General features: G+C 39.2%; 1 protein-coding gene and 1 long non-coding RNA gene across 5 annotated transcripts in view; one reads left to right on the top strand and one right to left on the bottom strand.

The window, feature by feature from the left end:
- rgs3a (regulator of G protein signaling 3a) overlaps positions 1-17,431 on the bottom strand; it is a 201,527-nt gene that overhangs the window by 102,926 nt on the left and 81,170 nt on the right. For all 4 annotated transcript variants that reach the window (XM_077206789.1, XM_077206790.1, XM_077206791.1 and 1 more), the window contains one exon: positions 9,303-9,434. In XM_077206789.1, coding sequence (XP_077062904.1) covers positions 9,303-9,434 — 132 coding nt within the window. The remainder of the gene's footprint in view (positions 1-9,302; positions 9,435-17,431) is intronic.
- Positions 1-17,431, top strand: part of LOC143715133 (uncharacterized) — a 251,763-nt gene that overhangs the window by 200,580 nt on the left and 33,752 nt on the right. The gene's annotated exons all lie outside the window — the stretch shown is intronic.

The raw sequence follows: 17,431 nt of genomic DNA, 5'->3' as shown, positions 1-17,431 counted from the left end.
GGCCAGTGGCACTCACTCCCATCATCGCAAAATGTTTTGAGAGACTGGTCATCACATATATAAAATCTGCCATACCGCCCTCACTAGATCAATACCAGTTTGCATACAGGAAGAACAGGTCAACAGAGGATGCCATAGCTATTGTGTTACACACTTTGCTAGAACATCTTGAGCACAAGAACACATATGCAAGGCTTCTCTTTGTCGATTTTAGTTCAGCATTTAACACAATCTTGCCAAATAAACTACGCAACAAACTACATGGACTTGGACTAGGCAACTCATTATGTAACTGGATACTGGACTTTCTAACAAACCGCACACAATATGTCAGAGTAGGCAAGCACACATCCTCCACCCTGATTATTAACACCGGGGCTCCCCAGGGTTGTGTGCTCAGCCCACTTCTCTTCACACTTTTCACACACGACTGCAGTTCTTTCTCCCCTTCCAACTATGTAATAAAATTTGCCGACGACACAACAGTGCTCGGCCTCATCGCCGGGAATAACGAGACTGCATACAGGCGAGAGGTCCAACTGCTGGCGGCATGGTGCAGCAGCAACAACTTGACCCTCAACACAAAGAAAACCAAAGAGATCATCGTGGATTTCCGCAAGACTGGACAGTCAAACCATTCTCCACTCCTCATTGGAAATGAGGTGGTGGAGAGGGTCTCTAGTTTTAAGTTTTTAGGTGTGACTGTGACGGAGGATCTGACGTGGGGGAAAACCATCGCCTCTGCCACAGCGAAGGCCCAACAGCGCCTCTTTTTCCTCAGGAAGCTGAAGTGGGCAAAACTGCCACAGAGACTCATGATCAACTTTTACCACTGTGCAGTAGAGAGTGTGTTGACCTACGGGTTATTGGTGTGGTTTGCGGCCTGCACAAGCTCAGAGAAAGAGGCCCTACACAGAGTGGTGAGAGCCGCAGGAAAGATCACTGGGGTCACTCTCCCAGACATCCCAACTGTGTACACCTCCCGCTGCATGAACCGAGTGAAGAACATCCTCCAGGACCATCTACATCCAGCACATCACCTCTTCCAACTACTGCCTTCGGGGAGAAGATATAGGTCCATCAGGGCCAAAACCAGCAGGTTAGCCAACAGTCTTTACCCCCATGCAGTTAGGCTGCTTAATGAGAAGTCTACTCTCCCACTCCCCATTGGACATCCCTCTGTGACATAATGTTTCTGTCCGCACACCTCACTACCTGTGATTTGGACTTTGCATTGCTGCAAAAACACTCCAACAGCCCTACCTTTACTAGATTTATTAATTGCATTATGTACTTTACTGGACATAGCACTTTAATTTTTTATGTATGTATTGTATTTATGGGGGGTTAAAATTAGGTACAAAGTCATGGGTAATTTAATTTAATTTATGAGGACACATACTCATAAGGTAAATGGGTGAACAACTTAAAACTATATGCCTGTCTGTCTGTTTTTTGCTCTAACAACTTTTCGTTGTTCTGTAACAATGACAAAATAAATAAACTGAACTGAACTGAACTGAAAACTCAGCCGCGCTCCCTCCATCTGCCAGATGTCACGCCAGATGAGCTTTTTCTTCTCCAGACCCTCCCAGTTGGTCCATCTTACTTGCTTGGTCATTGAGACGGCTTTGGCATGTTGCTCTCCCTCCTCCTGTCTCCTGACTTCTTCTACCACTAGCTGTCTCTTCTGCACTGATGTTGCTTTATGCCACAGAGGAGTTTTTGGGATGAGTCCGAACCCTGCCCTCCCATGTTGTACTTATCCATCCACATCTCTGAAGTGAAGCGCAGACTTTGCACACTGAACAGCTTCTGATGGAGTCCTCTTTCTTCCCGCTACTAACCGGGGGGCCGCTGTTCGAATGACTGCATCCTCAGATTCAGTTAGGGTCATGACAAGCCTTGCTTTGGTGCATTTGAACTCTTCCACAAGCCCTGTGATTGCTAATTCCAACTTGCCATGTCCATAAAGTCAGACGGAACTTAAACAACGTGAAACTCCAAGCCACTGCTTCAGCTGTGTGCTTAATAGCCGTTCCAACTTTTCAGCCTTGGTGATGGGGATCTCATACACGGGTAACGGCCACAAGAGTCTTGGTAGTATGCCAAACTGAAAGGACCATAACTTGAGTTTTCCTGCCAACAAGTTCTTGTTGATGCGCTCAGTGTACATGCTGGTATCATTTTTAAGTTGTTCAAACTGCTAGGTGTCTTTGAGCTTCGCATCATACCATCTCCCCAAGCTCTTTACTGGCATTTCTGAGACAGTTGGGACAGGCTGAGACGCCTTTGGTCTGTGACTTGGCCTTTCACGATGGAGATGCTTCTGCACTTATTAGGCTTTAACTTTCATCCTCGCCCATATTATATTTTGATGTAGTTTCTCCAGCAATCTCTTGGTGCAGGGGACAGTTGTTGTGAGTGTTGTTAGATCGTCCATATAGGCTCGAATTGGTGGTAACCTCTGATTACATTGTAGTCGTTTTCCTCCCACGACCCATTTCTAGGCTCTAAAAATAATCTCCATTGTTTTTGTGAAGGACAATGGGGAGATGGTGCAGCCCGCCATAAAAATATTTAATTGATGAGTTGTCAATAAAATATATAACAATACAATCTATAGGTGTGGCGAGCACGACGAGGCCGAGGGCCATGAGAGAACGACGCCTTTACTTTCATTTTGTACTTGTTTATTTATTTATTTTTTAACGTTCACAAAGTTTAATAATAAAATAAACAAATATTGGTTCGGTGGCAGGCAAACACACTTCTGTCCTGCATGCCGTGATTGCACATATAGAAGGACACAATACAGTTGTGGTCAGAATTAATGGCACCCGTGGTAAATATGATCAAAAATGGCTTAAAAAGTAAATCTGCATTGTTTTTGTTTTTGATCTTTCATTCAAAAAATTTGCAAAAATCAAACCTTTCATTGATGTAAAAGATTTGAAAGTGAGGGGGAAATCATATTATGAAATAAATGTTTTTCTCCAAAACATGTTGGCCACAATTATTGGCACCTGTAGAATAAAAAAAAAAAAAAGAGTAAAATATCTCTGAAGTACATTCCCACTAATATTTACCTTTTTTTAGCACACCAGGGTGACTAGGAACATGAAATTGTCAAGCTATGACTTCTTGTTTCACAGGAGTTTAAATATGAGGAAACATAAAGGCCAAATTCCCTTTATCATCCATCACAATGAGTAAAACCAAAGAATATAATTCTGATCTGCATCAAAAGGTTGTTGAGCATCACAAAATAGAAAGTGGCTGTAAGAAAATAGGTAAAGAATTGAAAATCCCAATTTTGACCTTCAGGGCAATAATTAAGTTCCAATCAACTAAAGATGTTACGAATCTGTCAGGAAGACGACGTGTGTCTATATTGTCTTAATGCGTGGCGAGCAGGAGAGTTTTAGTGCCTAAAGACTCTTCAAGGATCACAGATATAGAATTGCAGAGATTAGTTGAGTCTTGGAGGTCCGAAAGTATAAAAAATATATAAAAACAACCCCTACATCACCACATGTTGTTTGGGGGGCTTTCAAGAAAAATCCTCCTCGCTCCTCCAAAAAAACCTCCAGTATATTCAGTTCTCAGACACGACTGGATCTTCAGAAGGGAGTGGTTTCTGTGGTCAGATGAAACTAAAAAAGGGCTTTTTGGCAGCAAACCCACCAGATGTGTTTGGTGCAAACAGGGATAAAAAGTACCACCTGCATACGGTTAAATATACTGCTGGACCTTATATGTTGTGGGGATATTTTTTTGCTGGAGGTCCTGGACATCTTGTTCAGATACATGGTATTATGGATTCTAGCAAATACCAACAGATAAAAAATCAAAACCTGACTGCCTCTGCTAGTCAGATATAATGGGCCGTGGTTGGATCTTCCATCAGGACAACGGTCCAAACAAACATCAAAACCAACACAAAAATGGGTAACTGAGCACAAAATGAAGCTTCTGCCATGACCATCCCAGTCCCCTGAACTGAACCCTATAGAAAATGAGTGGGCTGAACTGAAGAGAAGCAGCGCCAACATGAACTTGTGAATCTGCAGCATCTTATCGTTATCGAAGAAAACTCAGAGCTGTTATCTTGGCAAAAGGAGGTTGCAAAAAGTATTTAATAACAGGGAGCCAATAGTTATGGCCAGCGTGTTTTAGAGAAAAGCATTTATTTCATAATTACCCCCCACTTTCAATTCTTTTACTTAAATGAAAGGTTAGATTTTTGCAATGTTTTTTAATGAAAGATCAAAAGGATAAACAATGCAGATTTATTTTTTACAGCCATTTTTGATCATATTTACCATTAATTCTGACCACTGAAAAGCCGTTGCTGTGCCGAATTTGTACTCCCTGCCAAATTATTACCCCCCTCGTTGAAGTCAGTACCTGATTGCCTAATCCTAACCCCTCCACCACAACTAATCCTAAACCTACAAGTACTAGGGGGGTAGTAATTTGCCGGAGGTCAGAATCCAGTCCCTCCAGCCGAGATGAAATCAGGGTTTTACAACCCGGACTTCATCGTAAAGCAAGAAAGGCAGTGGGTTACAACGGATCTTGGATCTGCAAAGGCTGTGCTAATTGTGCTTTATGTTTCTTGTTGTTGAACACAAATATAATGTAAAAATGTAGCATGAGTTTTCTCATTGTGTATGTTTGTACATAGTTTTCAAAGAATGAGAGGACATCGCACAACTGTGAATAATCTGTGATCAGTGACGGATGCAGTTTGATTGGATGCACATCTTTTGACGTTAATGGCAAAATGTTTGGGACGTTTTTCACTCTCACTTTGAAAAGTTGATTGGTCAGTTTATTTGGTATAGATTATATGGCTAGCTTACTTTTTTATTTACTTTTTGCATTGCTTTTTCCCTGCTGTCTGTGACTCTATATGACAAAACTTGCAACCTAATTTGGGTCAATTTGAGAACCGTGGCCCTAATTCATATCCAAGACAAACACACTCACACACACATACACACACACACACAGACATTTAAACGGATCTGGCACATGGCACAGCTGCAGTGAAAGACACGACCGGAACAAACAAACAGACAGACAGACAGACAGACAGACAGACAGACAGAACGATGGGAAACAAAGGTGAAGAGAGGCATAAAGCAAAAGAGAAGAGGAAAAAATTAATGAAAAAGAGTGAAAGCTGATTCAAAGGCTGATAAAAGCATCTGTGATCAACACACACCTTCTCTTTCATGTGAATGGAGAGCAGAGAGATAAATAATAGCAGGTGTGAGATCTGAATGAAAGCCTATTGGACTAATTCTGTGTTCCAATCTATGTGGAATATTATACTAGATATCTCAGACTTCCAACCATATATTTCAATATTTTGCTGGCTGAAACATACTGTAGAACACAGAGCAAAATAACCAGGCATACGGGTATCAACCGGAAGGATCATTTACCCCATTAAGGCAGTGACACACAAGCTGATGTCAAAGAACTAGCGGCAACGAAAGACAAAGGTGCATTTAAACACACCGCAAAAACTACAGCTGACTGGCAACTAGCATGTGTGTTCTGCGCCTGCGTATAAAGAAGTAATTGTCTAGGGGCTTTCGCATCGGGTACTTGGACTTCGTTAGGAACTAGCCACCAGGATGGTTCCCAGAGAACTAGATGTTCCCCTAGGAACATTTTCTGTTTGCATTCGCACCGCCAGCAGGAACTCAACTCTTGTTGTTGTGACTTTTATTTTGACGCCGCTGAGAACGGCAGAGCCTGAGCAAACAAACAGTGCTCGCATTCTCCGTGTTCATTAGTTTACAATCTATCTAACAGTCCTGTTTGATACGCTATTGGATAGAACTGTTATACAAAGAAAAAGTACTAGCATTTGCCGTGTGGTTGATGCTCAGTGTTTGTAGTTGAGCAGAAATACATAATCATGTTTCTCTTGGTCCCCTCAAAGTCACGTTGCATTTTCTCCTTAGCGAAATGTTTGAGAGGCCCATCTATCACTGTTTTCCATGTTCGTATAGTTCGTTTCTGGAGTAAATATAATCTGTGTGTATACACAGCTTTTTTTAAAAAGGCGATTGCTGGTGTTTCGAGTGCGTTCGGCCAATCAGCGTACACTAACATCACGGATAGTTCCTATAGTGGTGGTTTAGACCGACTGAGAAGTAGAAGCTAAATTAGTTCCTCCAAAAGAGTAGCCTGGCTCCGCCCTCCTACGTACTTCCGCTCAATTTTCATTGTCCTTCAGTACTACGTCTGGGATTGTGCAGTAGTCTTTGGTTTTCTCTGGTAAATTTTTTACTGGGCCATCAGCGAACAGAGGGAGTGGCTGAGAACGATGACGTTGATATCATGTGTTATTTTGAGTTGTAGTTCAGTAATGGCAGCGGAGAAAGATGCGAGCGAAGCCATTCGGTCCGTTGTGGCAACGCTGCCGAATATCAAGAAGTTAAACCCGGAGCAAGAACAATCTTTGCTTGGTTTTGTTGGTGGCCATTATGTTGTGGCGCTCCTCCCCACGGGGTTCGACATGACAGACGTCACTCACGACCAAACGTTAGCGATTGGTTAAAGCAGATCCAGAGTGACTCTGGTCAGATCCAATAGTTTTAGACTTCAAAAGAGTACCCGCCTAAAAGGAAGTTAACGCTTGTCAATGGAGCGGTGTCAGACTCCATGTACAAATGAATTGAATGTACGAGAGTCTGGTGGGACCAGGCTACCGAAAGAGTTCCTAGAACTAAAATTATTCCCAGCTCCTGCGGTGCGAACACGCCAAAACACGTGCAAAAGCTCCTTATGTCAGCAGATAACCATAGTCTATATTTGTTATTCAAAAGATGAACTGCAGATATACACACCGTAAACAAAGCAGTGCTAGCTAAACATTTTGAGTATCAATCATGCTGATCACTTTCTTCATTCCAGGAGGCTCATGTTGTTATGAAAATATTTGCGTATTGGAATACTTGGAATAAATACTTTACAATAAGGTTCATTAGTTAACAGTAATTAATGTATTAACTAACATGAACTAACAATGAGCAATTGTTACAGCTTATTGTTACAGTATTTAATAATCTATGTTAATGTTAGTTAATAAAAATACAGCTGTTCATTGTTTGTTCATGTTAGTTCACAGTGCTACACGAATGTTAACAAATACAACTTTTGATTTTAATAACGTATTAGTTCAAGTTGAAATTAATATTAACTAAGATTAATAAATGCTGAAGAAGTGTTAATTCTTAGTTCATGTTAACTAAGGTTGTTAACTAATGACCCTTATTGTAAAGTGTTACCGATGTCGAAGATCTGTGCTGTCTTGACATCGTTGCTCACTTTAATTCTCGTGCACTGACTCGTTTGCTAAACTGAACAGCCAATCAGAATGATCTCTCTCACCAACGGCAATTCAACATGCTGAAAAGGTTGAACTATAGACAACATGAGGAACACACCACAAAATGTAACCTGACAGACGCTCACAGACGGCCCAATATTGGCCTTTACACACACCTGTCTCTACAAACAGATCTAGTATCAAAACATGCTCTCACTTGTTCTCTTCAAAAGTGAACGTTTATCATTAACCATGTTGGTGTGACATCATACATCTCCAAAAAGGGACAGTGGTTTAATCCAAATCTTCTGAAGCAACACCATCACTTTGTGTGATAAACAGAGCAAAATTAAAGTGGTTGTTGTTGATGCTGTACAAGCTTATGTTGCTACATACTGTACCTAGAATCTGGAAAGAGAGTGGGTGAAAGATGATTGGATGAGCGACGCAATCCAGAATGAGATTATCTCCCAGTTTGTTCATGCAAAATTCTTGTGCCACAGACTGTGACGTCTGAATATGGACAGACAGTTTTGTCTTCTGCAGAGCTGCTTTATAGCTGAATCAAATTAGTTTCATAATTGATGAATTCTGACACTGTTACTGAACTGACTTGAGCTGAATAATGACGCTATTGTCTTCTGTAGATGGGCTTTACAGTAGAATTTACCTCATTTTATAACTGATTTATTTTACACAGTAATTGAAATGAACTGAACCTACATAGAACTGACTTGAGTTGAATAATGACACTATTGTCTTCTCTAGATGTGCTTTACAGTAGAATTTGTCTCATATTTTATAAAATGTGCATCATTCATTATGTTATTTTTCTGTGTATTACTATGAAGCTGCTTTAAAACCATCTGTATTGTAGCACTATATAAATAAAGGTCACTTGATCTGACTTGGCAGATGTCAGTGATTCAGAGCAATTTTCTTGCAGTTTTCAGTATGTTGGCAGTAATCTTTGAGTCGTGGAGTGTGTGAAAATGCCTGAAGAGGTAAGAACCTTCACTCGTAAAGAGTTTGGATAATCGTCCCGTATGGAGCCAGATCAGCCTCAAAAATAATACATTTACAAAACAAAATTCATAAATGCACAGCACAATTCACATTTACAAAATTCGATTTGTAAATTCAAAACATGATTCATAAATGCACAAGTAAAAGCATAAATATTTTCACCAAATGCATCTTACCTAAATAAATGTAAAATATTTACACAAATATGTAGGCTATATATCAAGTATTAATTTAGCATCACACATTTATGAATGATGTTACATGTATTTATGGATCGTCACACGTGCGTGGACCGCTTTAAATTTGTGTGCAGTATTTTTGGGACCTTCCTTCCCTCCTTGAGCTTCTTGAGTCTGTTCAGTTAGGAGCGTTTTGATTGGTGGCTTTAAAGCTCACTGCAATTGGCTAAACAGAACATCCTCCAAAAAAAGATACTTATGAATCTTAACCTGTCAGGAAGCTCTCAAAAATACCACACAAATTCAAAGCAGTCCACGCACGTGTGACGATTTGCAAATGCAGATTCAACGATCCATAAATAAAGTAACATCATTCATAAATGTGTGATGGAAATTAATTCAAGAACTTGATAAATATACATATTTGTGTAAACATTTTACACTTATTTAGGTAATATGCATTCGTGTTAGCATTTGGAGGAAATATTTATGCTTTTACTAGTGTATTTATGAATCATGTTTTGAATTTAGGAATCAGGTTTTGTGAATTTGAATTGTACTGTGCATATATGAATTTTGTTTTGTAAATGTGCTGATCTGGCTCCAAATCCCGCACCGTACATGATCAACAAATGTAAAATATGATAAGAACATGAATGATGGGGCAAATGGCCTAAAACTCTATCACATCCTCATCGCTGAGCCCTGATAATGTCCAGAGAAACATGAAGCATGTACTGTACCTGCTGAGATGGGCAGAAAATCTGTCTTCCGTGCAGCTGAAGCTGTGTATTGATGTTCTCGCTCAAACACTGACACACTCTTGCTTTTTGCTCCAGAGAATTTGCTTTCAGACTCAGAAGACAATCGCATTTCTGCAGGGACAGAGACAGAGACAGAGATTAATATTGTAGTGTGCAAATGTTTATGGGGTTTGGTGAAGCGAAGAATAATAATCCTAGTGTAGTGCAAAGAAGCAGAAAGAAAATAAAAGATTTCATTTGTTTATTTGTCTCATCAACTGTTTTCAAGAACTGCCAGGACTGGATAGAGATATGGGTATCATCCATTTTTAATGAAAGCCATCTTAAGACCCCAACTGTGCATTTATACACTTTTCACATGTCATAACAATGCTAACTGAGGTCTATACACAGACACACACACATACACACACATACACATTGGGTTTCCATATTTTGTGAGGGCATTCTAATGATTTTTGTATTGTACAAACTATATATTGTGTTTTGGTGAGAATTCGCTTAGTCGGTTTTGTCTTAAGTGAAAATAAACAGTTGGTAAAAAACATATGTGGATGCGTGCATTAGTTCTTAAAGTGACAGTAGCCTAAATCTGCCGCTGTCTAGGTCTTTAATGTTAATTCAAACAACAAAAGATAAAGAGAAATTCGCTCACTGCTCTTGACTTAATAACTTTAGAAACGTTAATAAGGAATTTTACAAGGAAGACCATGCACTGTTATTTTACATTTGATTACTTTATTAAATTTCTGTTGGTATAGTACCTGAATACTACTGTTAATAATAATATATTTAGTCGACAAACTAGACTAAATCTAAAACAATTCAAATGACTAAAATTAAATGGCATTTAGTTTACAAAAAGCTGCCATTTGATGACATTAGTTCATTTATTAGCTCTTCAAAGGTTCTTTATTGGCATTTATGTCTCCATGAAGAACCTTTAACATCCATGGAAACTTTCCATTCCACAAAACGATCTTTACAGTGAAAAAAAAGTTTCTTTAGATTAGATCATCTCTCAATGCAAATCACACCAGCTATTAGGCTAACTGAAATAACACCATGCCAATCTCTAGGTATGATGAAGGGAATGTAATGATGTGGGATATTTTAATTCCAAAGGCCAAGGGAACTTTATCAGGATGCATAATATCCTGGATCCATGAAACAACTGGCCTTTAAAAATAAAAATCTGCTGTCTCTATGGGAATTTAACATAGGGGTGTCCTGATTTACGCAACCTGTATTTTAAGGAAGAACATTTATTTATTTACGATACATTATTCATTCACAAAGAAAATTGGTGTCCTTAAAGGTTGGATTTTTCCTCATTTTTTAAATTAAGGCATTAAGATCAATTTCCAAAAGATGATTTTTTATTCCTCTTTTTAGTCAACTTTAGCATGGGTGTGTTCACTTATGCTAAGCACTAGTGAATTGGGACACAGCACGAGAGAGGTGAAACATGTCGCTCTTTGGTTTATTGGAGATCAGATCCGCTGCCGTATTCTGGATCATCTGCAGAGGATTAGTTGTGCTGGCTGGAAGGACAGCTTGCAGTATTTGGTTTGGCAGGAACGACAGGCAGACGTAGATCATATAAAGCACACATACTAATTATGCTCAAAACATTGACTTTGTGCTTGCATTTAAATTCAGCTATATTTGGAATTGATTTTGATATTTAGAAATTATTCACCGAACAGTTTTCTTTTTTGTGCTTTATCAATCTGCAATAACAGTGACTTACTTTCTGAACAATGTCAAGAAATCAGAGATCCTCTCCTTGAAATCTGATTACAAGTCAGATCGCAATTTTAATGGTAAGTGACTGTAAAAAATGCTACAGTAAAAACCTGTTAAGTTTCCTTACCTCAAACGGTCAGAAACTGTAATTGGTCTAATAAGACATTTAAATGTAAATTAACAGAAAAATACTGTTAAACATATTTTTTGTATAATTTACAGTGAAAAAAAACAAAAATTGACATTTTTCTTATCAGTTATGTACATTAGCGTTTTATGTTACTTCTTATATTGTTGAATGTGTTTTGTATTTGTGTGTATATTTAATAGTATGTACCTTAATATTTATATTTGTAGTGATTTAGCTTGTGGAAATACTTGTGATGAACTTTGATTTTTTTGTGTGGTTTTCTCTTTAGCACCTTGATAAGGAGGTTGACAAAAGGTAACAAAACTGATTTTAGCAATTTGGTATATTAACACTATTTTAGTTAATGAAATATAGTTGTTGTTTTTTTACTGTAAACTGTGAGGTAAATCTGAAAAACTTCAGTTGCAACCATATTTTTTATGTTTGTTTTTTGTCCCAGGTGTAAACACTGCAGTGTCTCAGTTGTATTCAGATCATCTGATCTAGATCTTAATACCAAATCATGAGTCACATATCACGAATGAAGTTTTTATATATTTATATTCTCCCGCTGTCAGATAGAAAAGAAAGAAAAGCACAGATGCTAGAGGAAGCTGATCTGTTATTGTCTACAGAATGATGAAACGCAGTGGCTTCTCAGCACAGCACCAAAATCAATACAAGTCATTCTCCTCAATCCATCATTTCAACTTAATAAAGCGGCCAGAGACCATCAGTGCTCCTTACAGCCAGTGCAGATGATGTCATCTTTGAGAGAATGTTACTGAAGGAACAGTTTCCCAAAACAGAATCATTTACTCACCAACTCACAACAATGTTATTTCATCCCTGTATCATTTTACTCATTTTCACAAAGGGAAATGTTAGGAAGTATGTCTCCTTTGCATACAATGGAAGTGGGTAGTGATGTATAGATGACATTTTTGGATGATTCTCTTCTTAAACTGTCCCATCACATGGGAAAAATCTGAACTCATGTTGAGATACTTTGACTGACACTTTAATAAAATGATCACATGCTTTTACATTAAATGGGGTTTATGAAACAGGACTCTAAGAAGTCATCCAACATCCAACTATTCCACTGAGATGACAAAAGATTAGCAAATTCACACAGCCTCCGTCCCAAAACAGAGTAACAGGGGACGTCCTATCCCAGAAATGTGTTCCTGAACAACCATCAGCCAGATCCACAGCTCAGATATAAACCCCTCGGGAACCGAGAAACTTCTGTTCAACATTTCCCAGCTGCTGCCGGTCTCTTCATCCAGAGTCCTGGACCAGGAACACCGGCTGTGGTACATTAGCTTAACTGTTAAATCACAACTCATGAGCACCCGTATGATGCAGAAACAAGTATGATTGAATTTAGGCTTTTATTCACATATAAACATTCATCAACTCACACATCAGTTGTGGTAAACCAATCACGCTTGAGCTTCACCAAGAACCAATGAGGTTTGTTCTTCGTGCGTCAAGCAGGTTTGGTTGAGCTTCTGTTTATGTTCGCTGATCAATGTTTCTATGTGAATAAAAAGTCTAAATTAAAGGGCCCATATTGTCAAAACTGAAATTTCCTGGCTTTTTTCATGATAACAAAGGTCTAGGGGTGTTGAAACTACCATTTAAGTTTCAAAACAGTCGATCCACAGAAAAATGCACACAGCCTGCATAAATTAGCTGTGCCTTTTCACGAGCTGTTGTGACTTCCGTATAAATGTGATGTCAGAACTACTGTCTCCGCCTTCAGTCTCCACCCCCACCAATGGTGAGTCACTCAGAAAACAACAGGCCAATCAGAAGAGAGGCTCATGAATATTAAGCAGACGGGCCAAAATCGACCTGTTCTTGGCAGAGCTCCTGAGAAAGGTGCTGTAAACATATATTGATGGTTTTTGTTACTAATACCGCAAATATTTATTCTTAAGAACATCAAAACCTAAAATAAAACTTTAGAAAGTTATACAATATGGGACCTTTAAAAAGCGATCGAGTCTCTTCAGAAAATTTGGACTAAACCACTCAATTCACATGGATTAGTTTTACGATCTCTTTATGAACTTTTTGAAGCGTCAAAGTGATAGTTGCGTAGCTGTCAATGCAGGGACAGAAAACTTTCAGGTTTCAGCAAAAATATCTTCATTTGTGTTTTGAAAATGAATGAAAGTTTTACGGCTTTGGAACGACATGAGGGCGAGTAATTAATGACAGAATTTTCATTTTTGTGTGAACTATCCCTTTAAGAAATTCGATATGCAATATAGCTAATCATTAGTACCTCAGTGCAAATTTAGCTTGTATGCAGTTTTGTAATTATTTTGGCGATCAAAAAACCCATTGTGGTCCCTCAACAGCATTTGATATGAAACAAACGAACTTTGTTCTCTTGTGGTGGGCTATTTCACCAGAAAGCTAAAGCTGTTGGTCTCCAAGGTAGCTACTCTTTTAGAAACAAGGCCAAGCTAATGCTTGATCATCATACAAGTATATTTGAAAGTCACCTCTGCTGGAGTTGAACCACTTTTAAAATCAGGCCTCATCCACACTACTAAGTTTTAGTTTAGAAACGGAGACCTTTTGCTACGTTTGCACCTCCCGTCCAGACTAAAACGGCAAAAACGGAGACCTAAAACGGAGAAGTTTAGAAACACTGCCGACCCCGTTTTGGGTTTTGAATCTCCGGAGGGCATTTTAGTGAAGACAGGTCAAAACGGAGGACTTTAGAAACGATGACGCAGAGGCTCACGCTCGGCTCTCTGATTGGGTGTCATACAACGGAAGAAAACATACAACAACAGCCTGGACTACCAGTTACGTTAGTGCAAGTAAATTCTGCATTTTACAATGCTATAACTGCCTACATGCGCCGGAGGCAAGCTATTATTCGAGCGATCTGTGACAGTTCCCGTGTGCAGCGGCGGTATCGACCGTACATGGAGCGTCGGTTTTGGGTTAAGCCGGGAAGAACCAGCGCATGGTGGGATAATTTTATCAATGAAGCTGTGGTTCCTGAGAAATGGTGCGAAAACTTTCGAATGTCCAGATCGGCACTTCTCAACTTCAGCGAAATCTGAGGAATAGTCAATCCGTTTCCTGTTTATACCAGCACGCGCACGCCCAGTGTAGGTGAATGGTCACGTGATCCGTGTTTTCAGTCGTTTTAATGTGAACGGAGATCAATTCTAATACGCAGGCTAAAACGCTGGTGTGGACGGAGATCTTATTAGTTTTAATTCTCCGTTTCTACACTAAAACGCAGTAGTGTGGATGGGGCCTCAGTATCAACTTTTTACTTACAAATTAGTACTGTGGTTGTACCATGGTACAGTGATTATATCAGGTGGTAATAGTTTTCAATGGTATTTTGGTCATACTTTATATTAGGTGTCCTTAACTACTATGTACTTGCATAAAAAAAATAAGTATTATTGTGTTCATATTGTATTGCAAAACACTTGTGCTGCTTTTGAGGTGGGATACGGGTACGATTAGGCACAGGTTTGGTGGTATGGGAAGGTTTAAGGGTTGGTTAAGGAGTAAGGGAAAGCTCAACAGTGTAATTATAGATGTAATTACAGAAACTAATTATAGCTGTAAAGACATGCAGGCATTTTTTATTATAAGTACAATGTAAAAATAAGTGCATTGTATCAAATTATTAATTTCAAATGTTAGTACATAGTAGTTAAAGACACCTAATATAAAGTTGGGATCGGTATGTTGATATAGACTATGATTATTACATTCAGATATATTTAGATGTATTAATTTAGCAGATATCAACATACAGTATATATGTGGAATATCACTAGCAATTTGTCAAAAGAGTCAAAAGTATTCAAGTTAAGTTTAAGCTAGATTTGTACACAATCTAGAGTGAAGGTGAAATGCAGAGAGAGAGAAAAGACGTTTCATTATTTTTATAACTATTATAATTTTAGATATAAAATATGAGTTATAGTAAGTGTCTTTGTTTATGTTTGTTGGATTACTTAAGTGCTTGTGGAAGAGGCGTATCTACAGAAATGTGTGATGATCTCAGCAGATCACGTGGAGGTTAGCAGCTCATTTCATTAAAGAGAAACAACGTGTGGAGTTTCTTTGTGAAGGACGTCCAGGTTATGTTCATTCAGTAACCATAACCGGCGGGCAGAAGAAAACGCTTGTTGGAGTGTATTGAGGAACTGCTTACTGAAATGTTGGCCAAAAGAACTGCACTGCAGTATTTAAAGTTATCATTGAGGCTGCCAAAAGACTTACAGCAACATTAAAGAAGCAGAGGAAAGTATGGTCATGTTAACAATAACCTGTATTCTTTGACTGGGAAATAGGGTAGGATGGCAAGACAACAGCATCATCTAAGGCCTTGTCCACACGGACACAGGTATTTTTATATCCGTGACTTTTTTTACGCGGTTCGGCCGTTAGTCCACACGGAAACGCAGCTCAGGTCACTGAAATCGAACATTTTTGAAAAACCAGGGAGAGGATATTCAGAAACGCCGGTTGCAGTGTTGTCGTGTAGACAGTAAAAGTGGGGGTTTGCCTTGCGACGTCAGAGTGTGCGCTTTTATCCGCTGTGTTTGACGTCAGATTGTGCGCCGCTGCGTACGTCTTGACAGCGCTTGATAGCGTGTTTTTGCATTTTCATGTAGACAGACATTTTTTTAAACCGAGCATGTGTGGACAGGGTTTTATTTTAAAACACAGGAGGAAAAACTCTGGTTATTAAAATACCCGTGTCCATGTGGACTAGGCCGAAGCCAGTGTTTCTCAACCCTGCTCCTGAAGGACCCCCAACACTGCACGTTTTCTTTGTCTCCCTAATCAAACACACCTGATATATATCCCCATGTGATAATGAGCTGATGAGTTGAATCAGGTGTGTTTGATTAGGGAGACAAAGAAAACATGCAGTGTTGGGGGTCCTTCAGGAGCAGGGTTGAGAAACACTGATCTAAGCCCACCTAAATGTTGGGAAAACCAATGGTTTGATGAAACCAAGCCAAACTTTTTGGCCAAAACATCTGGTGCATGTGAATTCATCTTTCAGCTTCATAACACATATCTAGTTCTTTGATTCAGAAGAAGAATGGCTGAGTAAGATCCCAGATGTAAATCCATTCGAAAAAACTTGTAGACAGGCTGTAGACAGGCTTTTTGATCGATCCCGAGCTCTTTTACAAGGAAGAGTGGGAATAAATCGACAAATACATCCATTCATTTTCCAAATTGCTTGTATGTGTGGTTAGGCAGATGCTGGAGCCTTCTTGACAGCTTGACAAATCAAGATGTTAAAGTCCCACTGTGGTGAAAATCAAGCTTTTGAAGTTGTTAATATGTCTACGTGGTGTTTTTAATATGCTTTAAGACAAACCATGTGTAAATTCATAAGTCGACAGCATTGCTGAGTATTTTCTCCATAAAACTGCAGCGAACCAAAGACAGTCTCAAAAACACGGTTTGAAATCGCTGGTGTTTCTGACGTCACAAACTGGCTTGTAACCAATCAGATCAACTTGTGATCGTCAACGAGTGGATCTCTGAGCTAAGTGAGTGAGTGGAGGCGTATACTGCATATTCATAGAACCGCGCATACTAAATGAGGCTAGGGTGTAGAGTTACATTCAAGCTATTTTAAAGGCATGACAAGTTTTTTTTCAAGGAAGTTTGAAGGGATAAGAGGATTGACTACAGGGGGACTACAGTGTTAAGTTGATAGATTCCTGTTAAAGGGGTGGTAAAACGCATTTTTTCAAAGGCTTGATTGTGTTTGTGGGGTGCACTATAACATGTGTTCATGCTTCGTTTTTTCAAAATTGCATTATTTTTCATGTATTTTACCTTTATTCTACCCTGCTCTGCCCCTCCTTGTAAAAACGGTTTGATGGTTTCCGGGTTCTATGAAGCCAGTCCCTCAAAACTACGCAATGGGCTCAGATTGGTTAGCTGGACCAGTGTGTTGTGATTCGCTAACCGTCTAGTGCACGTTTTCCGGAAACGTCACGCCCCGTACCTTTACCGGTAGTTTGTGCTTTGGTGTATTATAAACAATGGCGTCAATAAAACCAATCGGACCCGGGGAAACGTTAGTGAAGATGATCGAGCAGAACCTGTTCAAGAACGGCTGTTAAACGACGTTTCAGAAAGGTTTGTTTTTTGTTGTTCTCTAATTACTTTTTAGATACGCTGTTATTTAATTGTACTA

The sequence above is a fragment of the Siphateles boraxobius genome, unplaced genomic scaffold, assembly GCF_051911475.1.
Source record: "Siphateles boraxobius isolate OS27281-9 unplaced genomic scaffold, OSU_SipBor_1 56, whole genome shotgun sequence".
Classification (NCBI taxonomy): domain Eukaryota; kingdom Metazoa; phylum Chordata; class Actinopteri; order Cypriniformes; family Leuciscidae; genus Siphateles; species Siphateles boraxobius.
This window is presented reverse-complemented; position numbering and strand designations above follow the sequence as displayed.